This window comes from Gorilla gorilla, chromosome 1, assembly GCF_029281585.2.
Source record: "Gorilla gorilla gorilla isolate KB3781 chromosome 1, NHGRI_mGorGor1-v2.1_pri, whole genome shotgun sequence".
In the NCBI taxonomy this organism is placed as follows: domain Eukaryota; kingdom Metazoa; phylum Chordata; class Mammalia; order Primates; family Hominidae; genus Gorilla; species Gorilla gorilla.
In genome coordinates this window covers 199458234-199478333 of record NC_073224.2, presented here as the reverse complement: position 1 = coordinate 199478333, position 20100 = coordinate 199458234, and the positions used below count along the sequence as shown (strand labels likewise).

General features: G+C 41.4%; 1 protein-coding gene across 4 annotated transcripts; it reads left to right on the top strand.

The window, feature by feature from the left end:
* Window positions 1-1449: 1449 nt before the first annotated feature.
* ZFP69 (ZFP69 zinc finger protein) lies at window positions 1450-20071 on the top strand. 4 transcript variants are annotated; one of them, XM_063699914.1, is made up of 6 exons: window positions 1450-2110; window positions 3548-3703; window positions 5981-6072; window positions 13303-13429; window positions 13750-13845; window positions 18729-20071. In XM_063699914.1, the coding sequence occupies exons 2-6, from the start codon at window positions 3577-3579 to the stop codon at window positions 19865-19867; spliced, it is 1581 nt and encodes a 526-aa protein (XP_063555984.1). In that variant the 5' UTR covers window positions 1450-2110; window positions 3548-3576; the 3' UTR covers window positions 19868-20071. The 4 variants fall into 4 exon arrangements, with proteins under 4 accessions (XP_063555984.1, XP_063555983.1, XP_055248511.2 ...); XM_063699913.1 differs by having other exon boundaries at window positions 13747-13845; XM_055392536.2 differs by having other exon boundaries at window positions 3231-3703; window positions 13747-13845.
* The last annotated feature ends 29 nt before the right edge of the window (window positions 20072-20100 follow it).

The following is a 20100-nucleotide window of genomic DNA, read 5'->3' as shown; positions in this document are numbered from 1 at the left end:
AGATAATGTCTGAGACAGGCAATTTGATGCAGTCTGTAAATTCCTTTTAAGCTGCTCCATTTTCAATTCATCCTCACCCTGAGGCTGTTGTCCTTTGGGGTCCCAGTTATTGTAAGGAGGGTCTTCTTCTTCTTCTTCTTTTTTTTTTTTTTTGAGATGGAGTTTTGCTCTTGTTGCTCAGGCTGGTGCGATCTCGGCTCACTGAAACCTCCACCTCCTGGGTTCAAGCAATTCTCCTGCCTCAGTCTCCCAAGTAACTTGGATTACAGGCATGTGCCACCACGCCCGGCTAATTTTTGTATTTTTGGTAGATTTGGGATTACACGCCTGTAATCCCAGCACTTTGGGAGGCCGAGGTGGGTGGATCACTTGAGGCTGGGAGTTTGCGACCAGCCTAGCCAACATGGTGAAACCCTGTCTCTACTAAAATACAAAAATTAGCCAGGCTTTGTGGCAGGCGCCTATAATCCCAGCTACTCAGGAGGCTGAAGCAGGGAGAACTGCTTGAACCCGGGAGGTGGAGGTTGCAGTGAGCGGAGATCGCGCCACTACACTCCAGCCCGGGCAACAGAGTGAGACTGTCTCAAGAATAATTATATATATATATGCCGGGTGCGGTGGCTCACGCCTGTAATCCCAGCACTTTAGGAGGCTGAGGCGGATGAATCACTTGAGGTCTGCAGTTCGAGACCAGCCTGACCAACATGGAGAAACCCCATCTCTACTAAAAATACAAAATTACAGGCAGGGTGATGCGTGCCTGTAATCCCAGCTACTCCGGAGGCTGAGGCAGGAGAATCGCTTGAACCCGGGAGGCAGAGGTTGCGGTGAGCCGACATCGCGCCACTGCACTCCAGCTTGGGCAACAAGAGCGAAACTCCGTCTCAAAAAAAAAAAAATTTATATATTATATATATATGTATATATATATATATATACACACATACACACACACACACACACAGACGTATTCCAGAATTTTATTTTTAAATTTTATTGTTGTTTTCTACAGTGGGTTGATACAAATATCCTAGCCCATCATCTCCCCACCCTGCTTTCCTTTTCTTCATGGTCCTCACCATCGCCTGGGGTATTATCTATTTATTTTTCTATTTGTTATTGTCAATTAATTTCAATGTAATTAAGTTCCAAGAAAGCAGGAACTGCGTTTTGTTAACTGTTGTATACGCAGGGCCTATAAGAATGTGGGGGTAGATCTTACACACTCAGAATAGATAACTGAATGAATGAATGAATGAATGAGTGAATGAATGAATGACAGGGAAGGCGCTTCACCGGAAAGGCTGAAAGAGGTCTCCCAAGGACCGCTGTGAGGAAACGGGGGGAGGCGTGGCTGGGTGGCCGCTACCCACGGTTCCGGACGGCCCTCGGGGGCGCGCTCGGGCGGCTTCCAGCTTCCGGGTTCGAGGGCGCGCGCTGCTTCCCGGGAGAGGGCGGGCTCCGCGGCAGCCCCCCCTGTGGGCGGAGCCGGCGGCCGGGGCTCACAACCCGCCGGAAGACGCGCGGGTTGTGGCTGCTGCAGCGGGACCGCGTGGGGTGGGCCCCGGGGCCGCCAGGGCTGGAGCGAGAGCGGCCGGCGGTGCAAGCGGCCGGGAGGGCGCGGCCGGAGGCAGAGGCCAGGCGAGACACCCGGCTGCGGCCTAAGAGGCCAGGCTGGGTGGGCTTGGCTGCAGCCGCCGGCCCCGTGTTAAAGCGGCAGCCAGGGAGGTGTATCCTCGCTGGGGTCTGCAAGACGCCGGCTCAGGGCATCCCTCCCATTCCGGCCCTCAAAGCCTCGCTCCTGGGGGCGCTGCTGGGAAAGCCCACCCGCCTGGGCGGGCCCTTGATGGGAATTTGGAGCAGACCCTCATCCACTCCGGAGGCCGAGGGTCCTCCGGGCTTCCGAAGGAAGCCGACCTCAACGCTGGACGCTTCTTGGAGAATGATTGCGTTGAGTGGAGATGTGATCTGTCTATAAAAGGCCGGGAGGGAACAATATCTGTTACCACTCAGTCCGTCTCTAAAGAGACACTCTTTACCGCTGAAAACCTCAAGAGCGAGCACTCCCACGCCCCCGTCTCTGGTCCTACCTGGGTCCAAGGCCGATGTGGTGAGTAGGAGTCTGTGTGCAGTCTTTGAGTCCGAGGGTGGCATGTCTGGGAGCACTGTGAGGGTGGGGCATCTTCGATATGAAGCTTCTCAGCCATTAACTGTTTCACGAGTAAGATTCGAAAATTCGTGCACTTTGGTAACAAGACTTTTTATGTATTCAGGGGTGGGATATTTTTCACAAGCTCCAATTCCTAGAACACACGCAGCTCCTGTCTCTGCATATAGTCACACACACACACACACACACACACACACGCCCATAAGTCACATACCCATCCTTCTCCAACAAACTTCAAAAAGTTGGGCCAGCTCCCTTCCCACATAGCTCCGACTGTTCTTGGAGTGCCGTATACTTTGGACCTGGTCACGGTCAAAGCACCTGCTCAGATTCTAGGGTTTGGTTGAGATGATGGATTTGAGTTGTTTCCAAATTTGCCTATTACTATTCTGCAATAGTCCTCATTAAACTAAATTTACACCATTTGAAGACATACCCTCTTCCCCAATTTTAACATTTCTGAAACCAAGATGCATCTTCCCAGTGTGGTTCCAAGGAACTTGCCAGCTGCTGGGCATCTGCGTGGGTGGTGACGTGGCTGTCACTGCTTGCTCATGCCAAAATGCAGCTATGTCATTATTCTGTCAGTTGAGATATTTTGAACTTTAAATTCAGATGTTTCTAAAAATAACTTTAAAAATTAATACTGTGATTCAGCAATGATAACAGGTTTATAACAATGTTCATTAAGGGTTTACTGTATGCCTAGCATTGTCTCAACCAACATTACAACTCTATAGAATACAATTATTATCTCCATTTTATAGATTAAGAAACTGAAGCTGAGAGTTGAAGTGTCTTAGAGCTTTTAAGCGCAAGTGTCAGGTTTTTAAGCCAGGCTGTCTGATTTCAAAGCCTGCCCTCTTAAACCCCGTCTGTGTCCAGGCAGAAGATGCATGCAGCTTACAAGGAGGGAAGATGAGGCATGGTCTGTGCATGTTTGTACATCTTTGCATGTTTGTGTATGTATGTATAGAACTGGAGATAGAGCCACGTCCAGGAACATGTATTATATTTATTCCTGCATGGATAACATATTTTTCTTTTGGGTATTTTGCAGTTTTAAATATATTTCTGCAGATTCTGGAGTTCTGGAGACAAGTGCTTCTGGATCCCTCTTCCCTTCCCTTTTGCTCCTCTAAAGAGTATGGAGACATGAACTCAAACCTAACTAACTGGCTACCTCCCAAAGAAAGTGCTTGATTTAAAGGGGAGTTTGTTTTCCAGAGCTGTTAAAGTCACATCAGTCTCTAGGAACCCCCAGGTCCTGGTGCTGCAGGGACACACCAGAGTCCTGAGGGCAGGTGATTGGACTCTGAGCAACACCCCACAACTGTGAAGCGTCTCATCAAGAGCTTCTGGCAATTTCCTCACCAGAAGTGGACAAGTCCAGTAAGGCAGGCATCATGCCACAGCAGCTCCTGATCACCCTGCCTACCGAAGCCAGCACCTGGGTGAAGCTGCAACATCCAAAGAAGGCCGTGGAGGGGGCGCCCCTGTGGGAGGATGTGACTAAAATGTTTGAAGGAGAAGGTGAGAATGGACTGATGGAGGGGGAAGAAGGGGATCTCATTTGTGTGTGAAAAGATAGGTACACACTTCATTGAAGTGGAGAGAAGGAGGGAGAGAAGGTCTTTGGGGGTTCATTCTTGTGGTTTTTGGGAAGGGGATAGCTGTGAGGGAAAATCTTGGGGTCCAGCAGGGACTCCTTGTGACACGTGCTTGCAGCTGCTCTCATCTCCCATCTTCAAATACTACATGTGGCAGGAAGACAGAATACAAGGTGTTCCCCACCAGTGGTGCCTGAGTGTGGGAATGTGATTCACAGACGGGTCTAAGATTTCTGCCCTCCTTAAGTCCTCTAAGGGTTTTCCTGCACAGGTTCCAGTCATTTTAGCCCCAACCCAATATTTATCACAAGTATCAGTTTTTTCTTTTCATCTGCTGAGAGGCAGGAATGACATGCCAGATTACTCTCATGTTACCTTGAACTGTGGGAGAGATGCCCAACAATCACACCTTATTTAGTGGTCTGGTTAGGAGTAAACAGAAGGATGGAGGAAGTCATGTGTCTGATGTGGTGTTTTAATTCATACCTTTAATGCTTTACACTCAGCCAGTATTTATTGTTCTAGCTGTGTCAGGCAGGGACTTTGGCTAAACATCTTAAAAGATGGAAAAATGAATAATTATCTCTAATTCTGATTACCAATGGATTGAGATAGGCATACATCTCAATCAAAATAATAGAAAGCAGCCTAAGAAAAGTTATTTTGGAACACAAGCGACAGGAAACTTTGTTCTGGTTGTAATTTTTTTTTTTTTTTGTGACGGAGCCTCGCTGTGTCGCCCAGGCTGGAGTGCAGTGGCGCAATCTCAGCTCACTGCAACTCCTGCCTCCCAGGTTCAAGCGATTCTCCTGCCTCAGCCTCCTGAGCAGCTGGGACTACAGGTGTCTGCCACCACGCCTGGCTAATTTTTGCACTGCTTTTTTCATATTTGATAGCAGTTTTTTTTTTTTATTGGTTACAAAACCTAAGCCCATATACAGAATTAGGAACACAGTTAGATGCCTCTTTTGAAAGAACATTTTAGTCTTTTTAAACTGAGTTAAAAAAAAAAACGTGCAATTTTCAAACACTGTTTTGAAAACTTAAAAGTGCAGCAATATACTTGGTTTCCTTTATCTACGAAATGGTGCAATTCCACTTCAAAACTGGTAAGGTCACAACAAATTGAATCAAGGAAATGCATACAAATGTCTGCACTACTTGATGCTAATGTTTATTTGAATGTTAGTTTGTACTTTCAAACATGAGAGGAAATAGGAATCATCACAGTAGAGGCCCAATTTTAATCATAATGTGTGCAAATTTAAATTAAAAGGTAGTCAGTTAAGGAAAGTCCAGAAGAAACTAAACTGGAAGGAGTACAATTCACAATATCAAGAAGATTTGGACTTCAAGGGTTTCATCGAAGTTTGTGACCTTAATTAGCTTTTACGTTGTTATAGTTTTTATATTTTTAGTAGAGATGGGGTTTCACCATATTGGCCAGGCTGGTCTCGAACTCCTGACCTCATGATCCACCTGCCTCGGCCTCCCAAAGTTCTGAGATTACAGGCATGAGCCACTGTGCCCGGCCTGGTTGTATGTATTTAAGAAATTTTCACAGAGCAGGTAGCATTGATTTGGGCCTTGAAGAATGTCTTAGGTTTTTTGTGTAGATTTGGGGAAAGGATACAAAAGTGGGTGCCTTGAAGAAAATGGGGCATCTTTAGTCTGACTGAGAATCTTTAGTCTGAATGACTAATAATGTGGTGGGTGGGTGGGTGTGTCCCATGTATAAAGGATGGTAGTTTAGCAGTACCCATTGTTGAGAAAATATGCTTTGGGCAGATTGTAGAGTGCCTTGAAGTCCATGGTGAAGTGTTTGGATTTTTCTTTCTTGTCAGTGGGGAACCTTTGAGGATTTTTGAACAAAGGAGTGGCCTGTTAGTGCTGTGCTTTTGGACCAGTATTGACCATTGGTAGAGTTTTTTGGAGGGGGGAGTGGGATTTAAAGGATTCTCCATTTAAATACTTTGTTCTCTCATACATAGTTTTTGATCATTGGGAAACATTAATGCCCAAAGCAACTTGCAGCAGGTCCTCCTCATTAAGGAGGCTTCAGGCTGCTCTTGAGTCACTCTCAATGTCCCTCTTTGTGAACCTTTTTGGCGGAGGAGCCACATTGAGTAGGTCTGCAGGCAGTTTCTTTATTTGGGAGATTTGGGGAGATGCAAAGCTCATGGCTCTTTTCCTTCCCCAGCTCTGCTGTCTCAGGATGCTGAGGACATAAAGACCCAGAGAGAAAGTTTAGAGGATGAAGTGACCCCTGGACTCCCAACAGCAGAATCCCAGGTGAGTAGGGATTCATCTCATTTTCTTGACATTGCTTCTCCTGTTTTTAGGGTATATAACCTGTCTTCTTTGCAGAGGTGGAAGTGGTGGTGAGGTAGGGTATTAAGACTAACAAATTCAACCTAAGGAGCTCAATGCAAGTTGTCCTTTTACAGAAAATTGGGCTCCAGTGGTGGCAATTTCCCTACTCATAGGGGTCTCCCTCCATGTCACTCTTGTTTCTCACCAACATCTGAATCTAGTATGATGCTACTTTCTATAAAGAAAGTGAAATGAGAGATATAATTCTAGCCCCTAAAAACCAACTGATACCACTTGAGATCTAAGAGAAATCTCAATAAAATATTCAAAATCAAAATGTGTAAGAAGGTTCTTTCTTAGGGAGGTACATGTATTACTGTGAACTTTGAGAGGTGACCCTTAGTGTAATATTGAAAACAGAGGTCAAACCAGAACCAAAGGAGAAGTGAGTAGAAAAGAAATAGGCCACACAGTGCACACATCAGACGGGCTGGCCAGAAAAGCTAGAGTAGCCACTGACAGCAGCTACAACAGCGTGTCACAAATGGGATAGTCGGTACTGCCTATTGGAAACAGAGATGAAATGGAAGGAAAATTGTAGAATAAATGTGAAAGAAAGACTTAAAGAGGAGATCTTATTGGAGGACAGAAGGGTTTTAAGTGAAATGAACTGGAGTGCTGAAATTAGATGGTATAACATTTGTCTAATTGCTCAGTGATCTGGGGCAATTACTTTAGCTTTTGATTTTTTTTTGAGACAGTTTCAAGTTTAAAGTAAAAAGATGAAAAAAGCTATACCGTACAAACAATAATTAAAAGAACATTGGAGGCATATATTATATCACGCAAAGTGGACTTCTGGAAAAGGAGTATTCCTAGGCAAAAAGGGACATTTCATAATAATAAGAGGGTCAACAATTCTAAGTGTTTATACATGTGATGACAGAACTTCAAAATAAAGCAAAATTGACAGAACTAAAGAGAGATATGGACAAAATCACAATAATTAGAAACTTTAACACTTCTTTCTCAGTAATTGATGTAACCAGTAGACAAAAACTCATCAAGGATACAGAAGATTTGAACAACACCATCAACCAGTTTAACCTAATTAACACTTATGGAACACTACGTCTAACAACTACAGAACATATATTCTTTTTAAAAATAGAGATCTCATTTTTAAATGAGATCTGCGGGTGGGGTGGAATCAACTGGTGGATCAACTGGGGGTGGAGTGGAATACTGTTTAAAAAGGGGCATGAAGGAACGTTCTGAGATGGTGGAAATGTTCTCTATCTTGATTACATTATGTTACATATGTCAAAATCAAACCATACACCTTTTTTAATTTTTTTTTTTTTTTTTTTTTTTTAGAGACTGAGTCTCACTTTGTAGCTCAGGCTGCAGTACAGTGGTACAATCATAACTCATTGCAACCTCAAACTCCTGGGCTCAAGCAATTCTCCTGCCTAAGCCTCCCAAGTAGCTAGGACTACAGGAACATGCCACCATACTTTGCCAATTAAAAAAATGACAGAAAAAATAGGGTCTTACTATGTTGTCCAACTGGTCTCAAACTCTTCAGCTCAAACAATCCTTCTGCCTCGGTCTCCCAAAGTGCTGGGATTACAGACAAGCCACTGCACCCAGCCCAAACTGTATACTTTCTTAGTGTATTTTCCTGTATGTAAATTGTACTTCAGTTTAAAAAAAATTAATCCTTTAAACCCATCAGTTTATGATAAATGTAGGAAGTGAAAAATTCCAGATAAGTAGAATGTAGCAATAACTCTTTAGACTATTATCGTTACTTCTTCCATATTACTATAAATAAAGCTGCAATATATTCCAATCCTAGATGGCAGATATTAGCATTTGACCTTCTTATTTGAGGACACGAGATTGTAAAAAGCTTAAGTGGCCGGGCATGGTGGCTCATGCCTGTGGTCCCAGCACTTTGGGAGCCGAAGGCAGAAAGATCACCTGAGGTCAGGAGTTCGAGACCAGCCTGTCCAACATCGAGAAACCCCATCTCTACTAAAAATACAATATTAGCCGGACGTGGTGGTGTGTGCCTGTAATCCCAGCTACTCTGGCGGCTGAGGCAGGAGAATCACTTGAACCCGGGAGGTGGAGGTTGCATGAGCCGAGATTGCGCCATTGCACTCTAGCCTGGGCAACAAGAGCAAAACTCCGTCTCAAAAAAAAATAATAAAATAAAATAAAATAAATCAATCAGTATGGTTGGGTCTAAATGTATACTTTTGTTTGTTATTTGTCCTATCTAGCCTTTGTTTATTTGTTTCTCTTTTCCTGCCTTCTTTTTGTTTGGTTTTGTTTTTTTAAAGACAGAGTCTCGCTGTGTCACCCAGGCTGGAGTGCAGTGATGCGATCTCGGCTCACTACAACCTCCACCTCCTGGGTTCAAGCGATTCTCCAGCCTCAGCCTCCCGAGTAGCTGAGATTACAGGTGCCTGCCACCACACCTGGCTAATTTTGTATTTTTAGTAGAGATGGGGTTTCACCATGTTGGCTAGGCTGGTCTCAAGCTCTTAACCTCAAGTTACCTGCCCACCTCAGCCTCCGAAAGTGCTGGGATTACAGGTGTGAGCCACCGTGCCCAGCCTTTTTCTGCCTTCTTTTGCATTGAATCATTTTTCCAGTATTCCATTTTATGTCCTCTAATGACTTTTAAGCTACAGTTCTTTGATTTTTTTTTTTAATTGAGACAGAGTCTTGCTCTGTTGCCCAGGCTGGAGTGCAGTGGTGCAATCTTGGCTCATTGCAACCTCTACATCCTGGGTTCAAGCAATTCTGCCTTAGCCTCCTGAGTAGCTGGGACTACAGGCGCGTGCCACCACACCCGGCTAATTTTTTTTTTTGTATTTTTAGCAGAGACGAGGTTTTACTGTGTTAGCCAGGATGGTCTTGATCTCCTGACCTCGTGATCCGCCCGCCTCTCCCTCCCAAAGGGCTGAGATTACAGGCGTGAGCCACTGTGCCTGGCCTGCCTTTTTTTTTTTTTTTTTTTTTTTTTTTTTGAGACGGAGTTTCACTCTTGTTGCCCAGGCTGGAGTGCAGTGGCATGATCTCGGCTCACTGCAACCTCTGCCTTCCAGGTTCAAGCGATTCTCCTGCCTCAGCCTCTCAAGTAGCTGGGATTACAAGCTCCCACCACCACGCCCAGCTAATTTTTGTATTTTTAGTAGAGACTGGGTTTCGCCATGGTGGCCAGGCTGGTCTCGAACTCCTGACCTCAGGTGATCCACCCACCTTGGCCTCCCAAAGTGCTGGGATTACAGGCGTGAACCACTGAGTCTGGCCAGTTCTTTATTTTTAGTGGTTGCCCTAACAACCACTAAAAACAATCATATGTGAGGCCATATAATATTAATTCAAAGTAACTGTGGAATGTTACAAATTGTATTTAACATTACACATGTTACAAAAGTAACATTCCACAGTTACTTTGAATTAATGTTTTATGGCTTCACATATATGAAAGACTTACATTATATTTTCATATACTCCTTCCCACTCTTATTGTTTTGTCAATATACATTTTGTTTTACATGTAAAAAACACCACAGTATATTGTTCTTAATTTTGCTTTTAATAGTAAACTGTCTTATAACAAATTATGAAAGTGGAAAAAAACATGTCTTTCGTATTTGTCCTCGTATTTATCCATTTAGGCACTCTTCCTTTTTCCCTTTCATTCCAGGTTTCTATCTTGCATCATTTCCCTTCAGCTTAAAGAACTTTGTTTAGCATTTCTTATAATGTGGGTGTTCTGGTGACAAATTCTCACTTTTATTGATCTAAACATTTCTTTATATTATCTTCCTATTTGAGGATCTTATTGGATAAAGAATTCTAGGTTGACTGCTTTTTCTTTAAGTAGTTTAAAAATGTTCCATTATCTTTTAGATTGTATTATCTGTGATGAGAAGGCAGGTGTTATTCTTTTTATGTGATGTATCTGTTTTATATCAACTTTTATCTGATGTGCATAGGTGTGATTTGTTGTTGTTGTTGTTTTTTGAGACGGAGTCTTGCTCTGTCACCCAGGCAGGAGTGCAGTGGCATGATCTTGGCCCACTGCAACCTCCATCTCCTGGGTTCAAGCAATCCTCTCACATCAGCCTCTCAAGTAGCTAGGATAACAGATGTAAACTACCACACCCGCCTTATTTTATTTTAATTTATTTTATTTTTTATTTTGTGTATTTTTAGTAGAGATGGGGTTTCACCATGTTGGCCAGGCTGGTCTCAAACTCCTGACCTCAAGTGATCTGCCACCATAGCCTCCCAAAGTGCTGGGATTACAGGCATGAGCCACTGTGCCTTGCTGTGATTTTTCTTTTGAGTTTATCCTTTTTGGGGTTTGCTGAGCTTCTTGGATCTGTGGGTTGATTTTTTTTCCCATTAGTTTGGAAAATCTTCAGCCATTATTTTTCAAATATTTTTTCTACCTATTCTCTCTTCTGAGATTGCTCTTTCTCCCTCCCTGCTTCCCTTCCTCCCTCCTTTCCTCCCTCCCTTCCTTCCTTCCTTCCCTTCCTCCTTCCCTCCCTCCATCCCTCCCTCCCTCCTTTCTTCCTCCCTCCCTCCCTCCCACCACTACCTCTCAGGCTTAAGTGATCCTCCTGCCTCAGCCTCCTGAGCAGCTGGGGCTACAAGTGTGCGCCACCATGCCCGGCTAATTTTTGTATTTTTTTTGTAGAGACAGGGTCTTCCTATGTTGCCTAGGCTGGTCTCAAACTCTTGAGCTCAAGCAGTCCTCCTGCCTTGGCCTTCCAAAGTGCTGGGATTACAGGCAGGAGCCGTCCCACCTAGCCCTGAGATTCTAATTACATGTATAATAGACCACTTGATATTATCCCACAGATTTTTTTCTCTTGGTACTCTAGTTTTAATAATATTTATTGACCCATCTTAAGTTTCACTGATCTTATCTCATCATGGTCTAATCTACTTTAAGCCCATCCAATGAATTTTTAGATATTGTCTTTTTCACTTGTAGAATTTTCATTTACAGTTGATTTTTTTTTTTTTTTTGAGATGGAGTCTTGCTCTGTCACCAGGCTGGAGTGCAGTGGCGAGATCTCGGCTCACTGCAACCTCCGCCTCCCGGGTTCAAGTGATTCTCCTGCCTCAGCCTTCCGAGTAGCTGGGACTATAGGCATGTATCACCATGCCCAGCTAATTTTTGTATTTTTAGTAGAGACAGGGTTTCACCACGTTGGCCAGGATGGTCTCGATATCTTGACCTCATGATCCGCCCACATCAGCCTCCCAAAGTGCTGGGATTACAGGCATGAGCCACTGCGCCCAGTCTACAGTTGATTCTTGAGCAGCGCAGGTTTGAACTGTGCAGGTCCACTTCTACATAGACTTTTTTCAATAAATATATTGAAACATTTTTTGGAGATTTGTGACAATTTGAAAAAACTTGCAGATGGACCATGTAGCCTAGGAGTATCAAAAAAATTAAGAAAACGTTAGGTATGTTATGAATACATAAAATATATGTAGGTACTAGTCTATTTTATCATTTACTACCATAAGAGATACACGTATCTATTATAAAAAGTTAAAAATTTTCAAAGCTTATGTGCACAGACTATTCATGGTGCCATTCTCAGTTGAGAGATGTAAACAAATGTAAAGATGCAGTATTAAATCACTACTGCATAAAATAAACTAGTACACATAGTGTATTAGTATGATAATCTTATAGCTATCTCCTGTGGCTATTGTAGTGAGCTCAGGTGTTTCGAGTATTTACTTAAAATTCAGTGTGATGCTAAGCATCTCTGCATTAGCACTTCATCTCTCCGGTAAATTGCATATCACAGTAAAAAGTAATCTCTCAGGCTGGGCGTGGTGGCTCACGCCTGTAATCCCAGCACTTCAGGAGGCTGAGGTGGGCGAATCACCTGAGGCCAGGAGTTCGAGACCAGTCTGACCAACATGGTGAAACCTGGTCTCTACTAAAAATACAAAAATTAGCTGGGCGTGTTGGCGTGTGCCTGTAATACCAGCTACCTGGGAGGCTGAGGCAGGAGAATCGCTTGAACCCGGGAGGTGGCAGTGAGCTGAGCTCGCACCACTGCACTCCAGCCTGGACAACAGGGTGAGACTCTGTCTCAAAAAAAAAAAAAAAAGTGATCTCTAAGCCGGGCACGGTGTCTCATGCCTGTAATGCGAACACTTTGAGGGTCCAAGACAGGAGTGCATGTGTATATACATACATACATGTGTGTGTTTTGTATGTATATACACACACACACACATATATAGTTTATTCATGTGTTTTGATTTGTTCTATTTCCAAACCCTTTCATCTCTCTGGTGGTTAAGGTGAGGGGCTCCTCCTAGAGCTGTGGCTGAGCTCTGGCTATCATGCAGCTTTAATTTGATTGAGTATACTTCTAATTAGCCCATGCCACAATTGCTGAGGGCTTTTCTTTTTATCTTTTTAGCATTTGAGCTTAGGAAGGGATTAGACTACAGTTCCAGACAGTTTTGTTCATTTTTGCATTAAACTCCAGCAGGGCCTCAGAATTCAAGCTCAGTAAGAATGCACAGGTCTTTGTGACAATAAGTGCGCGAGGTGGTGGGGGAACCTCTATCCCTATCCCACCCTGTTCCTCATCTCCACCTCTCTTGATTTCATTTCTTTCCACTCTCTCATCAAGCAGCCTACCTCCAGCCATGCTGTTCACTTTCCTGTTCCTCAAGCCAAGGACACTGTCACCTTAGGTCCTTTGCACCTGCCCAGGATGCTCTTCTCTCAGATTTCCATGTGGTTCTTCCCTTTACTGAATTTATGTCTCCGGTCAAATATCACCCTTTTAGAGAGTCTTCCCCAACCACTTTACATAAAAGATCATCCTACCCTCACTGTGGTTCTCCCAATGTCTCTTATCCTGCTTAATTTTTTCTAAGGTATGTATCACCATCTGTCTTTCTATATATTACATTATTTATAGTAATCTCCAGATTAGAGATCCAGACAGACTACAGTTCCAGACAGTTTTGTTGATCAGATTTGGAGATCAGAGGATCTCCAAACAGATCCAGAGAAGGCTCCTGATAAAAGTAAGTTTAGCATCTCTCAGAATTTAGAATACTGTCAGAACTCCTTGGAACTTAACAGAAGTGGTCTCCGGCTAAAAAGGAATGTATTTGATGTTCTAGGAATTGTTGACTTTCAAGGACATATCTATTGACTTCACCCAGGAAGAGTGGGGGCAGCTGGCTCCTGCTCACCAGAATCTATACCGAGAGGTGATGCTGGAGAATTACAGCAACTTGGTGTCAGTGGGTAAGACTTGGCTATCCATGCATCCAGAAACCCACCCATTACAGGAGAGTCATTATTTTAAATTATTGATGTGTGGATTCCTTGAGGCTTGATTTGGGTTCTGTATTAAAGATGTCTTATTCCCTTTGAAAACCAAGTGAGGGCATATCCGATTTGACTTTCTTGGGGAACAAGTTTACTACACATAGTTAGGATAGAAAGACCCACCCCTTTCCACTTGTGGAGACCCTGAATACCAGAAGACTCAAAGAAAATTCTGAGGATGGTTCTTAGACATCAGCATAAACATTCACACTGTTTTTTTTTTACTACATAAGCAGGATATCAACTTTCCAAACCTAGTGTGATATCCCAGTTAGAGAAAGGAGAAGAGCCATGGATGGCAGAGAAAGAAGGCCCAGGAGATCCCAGTTCAGGTGAGACCAAGTGTGTTAGTCTGTTTTTCTGTTGCTATAAAGGAATACCTGAAACTCCATAATTTATAAAGAAAAGAAGTTTAATTGGCTAATGATTCTGCAGGCTGTACAGGAAGCATGGCACTGGCATCTGCTCCTGGTGAGGGCCTCAGGAAACTTACAATCATGGTGAAAGGCATATCACATGGTGGGAGCTGGAGCATGAGAGTGAAGGAGGAGGTGCCAGGCTCTTTTTCTTTTTCTTTTTTTTCTTTTTTTTTGAGACAGAGTCTCGCACTGTCGCCAGGCTGGAGTGCAGTGGCGCAGTCTTGGCTCACTGCAACCTCCGCCTCTGGGGTTCAAGCGATTCTCTTGCCTCAGCCTCCCGAGTAGCTGGGACTAGAGTTATGCGCCACCACGCTCAGTTAATTTTTGTATTTTTAGTAGAGACAGGGTTTCACCATGTTGGCCAGGATGGTCTCAATCTCGACCTTGTGATCTGCCCACCTTGGCCTTCCAAGGTGCTGGGATTTCAGGTGTGAGCCACTGTGCCAGGCTGGTGCCAGGCTTTTTAAACAACCAGATCTCACGTGAACTCAGAGTGAGAACTCGCTCATTACCATGGGGAGGACACTCATTCATCAGTGATCCACCCCCATGACCCAACACTTCCCACCAGGCCCCACCTGCAACATTGGGGATCACATTTCAACATGAGATTTGGAGGGGATAAATATTCAAACCAAATCACCAAGGCAGATGGAATTTTAATATGTAGGTCAGAGTGCTCAAAGCCTCGGCTGTGGGGAGGGCTCAGACCACTGGACAGAGCCTCCACTAAACTAATATCACCCGTCCCTTCCTTACCCCTTTCCTTCACTGAGCCCTTGCAAAAGTCCCTCTGGAGTTGGAGGAAAGAGCAGTCTTGTCCTCATTAAGGTTGAGCTGGATTTTCCCTTTCTCCAGTATCCTAAGGGCTGCCAATCTAAAGCTCTCTCTAAGCAGTCAAATGTATGTGGTATTTTCACAGAAAACCAGTCTCTTTCCAAGACTCTCATTGCATTCTACAAATCTTTAATTTTCCTGCACTCCATTTTTACTTCTTGTCAATGTTCATTTTACAATTCCAGCTTCGATTCTCATTCTCTTTTTAACTTATGTATCTTTTTTGTAACAGCTACTTATGAAAACTCCTGTAAGAGAAATTACCAAAGGATTCCTTCTCACCAAATGTCGGGGTCCCTAACAATCTCCTCAAACTTTGCTTTTTATTCTGAAATATTTTAGACACTCAGAAAGGCATAGAAAACATTATAACACATTTCTGTGTAGCTTCCACCTAGACTAAGAAATGAAACAGAGTTGAAGCACCACTGTCCCCCTTACACCTTTTGAAATAAGCACTCTGCGTTGAAATATTATTCCCATGTCTTCGTGCTTTTATTACATGTATAATGTAGTAAAAGCCGTCTATATATCAGTGTATACATACTAAACAATATATAGCATTGTTTTGCATGTTCTCTTTCTTTAAATAAATGGTATATATACTTCTTCCTTTTGCTTTTCTCATTCAACACTGGTGATATTCCTCAGTATGTTATTCTAGTTCATTCATTTCCATTGAGTTAATAAACCACAATGTTCTTATTCATTTTCCTGTTGATAGACGTTTACATTGTTTCCAAATTTGGGAGTTACAAAGATGCTACAGCAAACCTTTGTGTACATAACTTCTTGTATACATAATGCAAGTGTTTCTCTAAGATAGCTGGTAGAAGCAAAATTGTTGGGTTGTAGAATATATGCACTTTCATTTTGCTAGGTATTACCAATTTGCTCTTCAAAGCAGTTACACCAGGTTATTCTCCCATTAACAGGTTTTGAGGGTTTCCATAACTCAGCATCTTTGTCAACATTTGTTATTGTCAAACTTTAAGATTTTTGTAAATTCACTGGGTTATGGTATCTTGTTTCTTTCATTTTCCTGATTACCAGTGAAAGGAAGTATATTTCTCATGTTCATTGACCATCCATCCATCTCTTCTTCTGTCCTTACTCTAATGCCAGGCTCTTCTGTTAATTACCTGTTTATATCCCTTGCCAATGTTTCTATAATCTTTTTTTCTTATTGATTGGTAGAAAAAAATGTGTGTGTGTGTATGTGTGTGTGTGTGTGTGTGTATATATATATATATATTCATTCTAGTATAATTATACATATATTCATTCTAGATAATAATCCTTGATAGCTTTATGTTTTGCAAGTGTTTACTCTAGGTCAGTGGCCCATCTTTGACTTTTCAAAATTAGTGTCTTTTGTTAGACGTGAGTTTCTAAATTTAATGTTACTGAATTTATCAGGTTTTTCTTTATTGTTTGTGCTTTTTAAGAAACGCTTTTATGCCTTATTATTCTTTTTTGTAAACTTTTTTTTAAAATTGTTTTTAGAGACCGGGTCTTGCTATGTTGCCCAAGCTGGCCTCGAATTCCTGGGCTCAAGTGATTCTTCTGCCTCAGCTACCTCACCTACTAAAGAGGCTGAGACAGGACTACAGGTGCATGCTGCTGTGCCCTGCTATCCTCCATTTTATCATATATGTGGATCATACATATATGTTTTTACATATTCCTGTATTTTCAAAGTTTTGCTTTTCACATTTAGGTTTAATTCATCTGGAATTTATATAAATAAATTTGTATGTATGAGGTGGAAATCTGATTAACTTTTTCCACATGGATAATCAGTCCAGGAATAGTTAATGCTGCTCTGTCACCTGTCAAGTTTCTTTATATGTTTGGGTCTGTTTCTGTTTTGTATATTCTTTTTCTATCGTGTTTCTCTCTTTATGTTGTTTTATTCTTTTGTTTTTCTGTCCTTACTCTAATGCCAGGCTGTCTTAAAAACTGTATTTCATAATGAGACTTAATATGTGGTAGAGGTAGTTCACCCACCTTGTTATTTAAAATTGTTCTGGTTATTCTTGGATCCTTGTTGTTCTATTTGAATTATATAATCAGAGCATCAAATCACACCCACAAATACTCTGCTGGCATTTTGACTGGAATAGAATTGAATTTCTAGATCAATTTTGGGGGAGTTAACATTGTTATGCTATTGAATCCTTCCAGGAATATGATATAGCACTCCATTTATTGATATTTCCTAATTTTTTTCAGTAACATTTCAGGATTTTCTCCTGTACATATTGTACATTTTTTGTTAGATTGATTCTGAAAATCTTATATTTTGTTGCTACTGTAGATGGTATTTTTTTTCCTTTTCTTTTCCCTGAGCCTCAGTCACGAACAGGTATATTTTTAAAGATTATGTTGCTGGCCAGGTGCGGTGGCTCATGCCTATAATCCCAGCATTTTGGGATGCTGAGGCGGGCAGATCACCTGAGGTCAGGAGTTCGAGACCAGCCTGACCAACATGGTGAAACTCCATCTCTACTAAAAATACAAAATTAGCCAGGCGTGGCAGTGCATGCCTGTAATCCCAGCTACTCGGGAGGCTGAGGCAGGAGAATCTCTTGAACCCGGGAGGTGGAGGTTGCAGTGAGCCAAGATCACGCCGTTGCACTCCAGCCTGGGCAACAAGAGTGAAACTCTGTCTCAAAAAAAAAAAAAAAAAAAAATTATGTTGCTGGTAAGTAATAACAAAATTGATTTTGAATATTGACCTTTTATGCAGCCACCTTGTTTTACTCTGTTATTAATTCCAATCACTGTTTGTATATTTTCCTGGGTTTTCTCTTCCTCAACTTACAATAATGAAAATAATAATAAAAGCTACCATGAATGTTCTTTCCCAGCCTCTGGATGAAATCTGAAAGAGTTCCATTGATGATCCCGTTCCTTTAAATAACAAGAACAGTCTTGACTTTAGTAAAATGCCTATTTAGTTCAGTGCAATAATAAAAACTCCCAACTTCATTCAAAACTAAACCCTCTCCTCTTCCCCACTAGCTTGACACTCCCTCATGCTCGGATACTGAATTAGGGAGGGATGCATAAATGGCTTCTTTTCTTTTCCCCCGTCATCTTCTTTTCCTCCTCCACTATTCAAGACCAGAATCAGGGATCTGCAGAGCATAGATATTATTAGACATTATTATTGCCTGTTGTCATTTAGAATTTGACATTTTGAATTGCTAATGATCCATCTGTGTTGGCTAAAAATATCTTATAAGAAATTAAACCTTTCAGGAATACATAAAGACCTGTCAGTTGAAATATTAGTAATGGTGCAACAAATTTATCAAGTAAAAATCTTAAAGGTTAAAGGGTATTTTCCTAGAACCTAGCAGCAGTAACAGCATAGCAATCTGGGTTTCTTACAAGTCTCCTTCGTATAAGTAATACTTCCATGAACATATTAATAACTATAGAAAGAGAAAAATATATATATACACACACAAGTTTCAATAAAAGATAGCATAATGTTCTTGTGTGTATTCTTAGTTCAGACTGTATTTTCTGAACTAATGTCTCCTGCTGCTGCCAGAGTGGGGAGGGAAACATCTTCCTTTTATCTTTCTGAGATTGTTTTCCAAAAGTAGTTGTCAATTAAAAATACTTATATTCTTAAGTCATAGCTCTGAAATTTTATTACTTAGTATTATTAGAGCAGGACTAAAAGATTCAAATATTTATATAATATTTATATATATAAAATATACATTATATATATAAAATATATATATATCAAATATATATATATAAAATGACACTTTTAACCTGTTCACTGTTTCTTAATTTCCTTTCCCATTACCTCTCCAAGCAGCATAATCATATTTAAATATAGTCAAAATCTCATGCACTTATCCATATTGTTGTCTAAATCTGTTCCATAACCACTACAGTAATTGGTTTTTAAAGCTTTTTTTCATGTCTTTCAGACTTGAAGAGTAAAATAGAAACCATTGAGTCAACTGCAAAGAGTGCCATTTCACAGGAGCGCTTATATCATGGCATTATGATGGAAAGTTTCATGAGGGATGATATAATTTATTCCACATTGAGAAAAGTCTCCACATATGATGATGTCTTAGAAAGGCACCAGGAAACTTGTGTGAGAGATGTGAGACAAGCCATCTTGACCCATAAGAAGAGAGTCCAAGAAACTAACAAATTTGGGGAAAATATCATTGTGCGTTCAAATGTTATTATTGAACAGAGGCACCATAAATATGATACACCTACAAAGCGGAACACATACAAATTAGATTTGATTAATCATCCAACAAGTTACATAAGAACAAAAACCTATGAATGTAATATATGTGAAAAAATCTTCAAACAACCTATTCACCTTACTGAACATATGAGAATTCATACTGGTGAGAAACCTTTCAGATGTAAGGAATGTGGAAGGGCCTTTAGTCAAAGTGCATCCCTCAGTACACACCAGAGAATCCATACTGGTGAGAAACCCTTTGAATGTGAGGAATGTGGGAAAGCCTTCAGACATCGCTCATCACTTAATCAGCATCATAGAACTCACACTGGGGAGAAACCCTATGTATGTGATAAATGTCAGAAAGCTTTCAGCCAGAACATTAGCTTGGTTCAACATTTGAGGACTCATTCTGGAGAGAAACCCTTTACTTGCAATGAATGTGGGAAAACCTTTAGACAGATTAGACACCTTAGTGAACATATAAGAATTCATACCGGGGAGAAGCCCTATGCATGCACTGCATGTTGTAAAACCTTTAGTCATAGAGCGTATCTAACACATCACCAGAGAATCCATACTGGGGAGAGACCCTACAAATGTAAAGAATGTGGAAAAGCCTTTAGGCAGAGGATACACCTTAGCAACCATAAAACTGTTCATACAGGAGTGAAAGCATATGAATGCAACCGCTGTGGAAAAGCCTATAGGCATGATTCATCCTTTAAAAAACATCAGAGACATCACACTGGAGAAAAACCTTACGAATGTAATGAATGTGGAAAAGCCTTCAGCTATAACTCATCACTTAGTCGACATCATGAAATACACAGGAGGAACACCTTCCAAAATAATGTGTAAAAACAGATATTTGACTTGAGAACAAAAGCCAAATGTAAATTGGTGATTTAGAATGCTTTAAAATTTCAGGATTCAAATATGAGGAATTGATGTAATGATGCCAACTTTTAATTTTTCCCATTGTAAATAAACATTACATTGACAGGTATTGACTACTAACACCTCTAAAAAGTACTTAAGATTAAAATCTGGTCCTTAAATGAATTCAGCATTATGAAAAATTCATAACATAG

Excerpts from the sequence above, each read along its gene's own strand:
- ZFP69 (XM_063699913.1), top strand. The coding sequence starts at position 3,577 with ATGCCACAGCAGCTCCTGATCACCCTGCCTACCGAAGCCAGCACCTGG. Across the intron at positions 3,704-5,980 it reads TAAAATGTTTGAAGGAGAAG|CTCTGCTGTCTCAGGATGCT; the intron begins GTGAGAATGGAC and ends TTCCTTCCCCAG. Across the intron at positions 6,073-13,302 it reads TCCCAACAGCAGAATCCCAG|GAATTGTTGACTTTCAAGGA; the intron begins GTGAGTAGGGAT and ends TTGATGTTCTAG.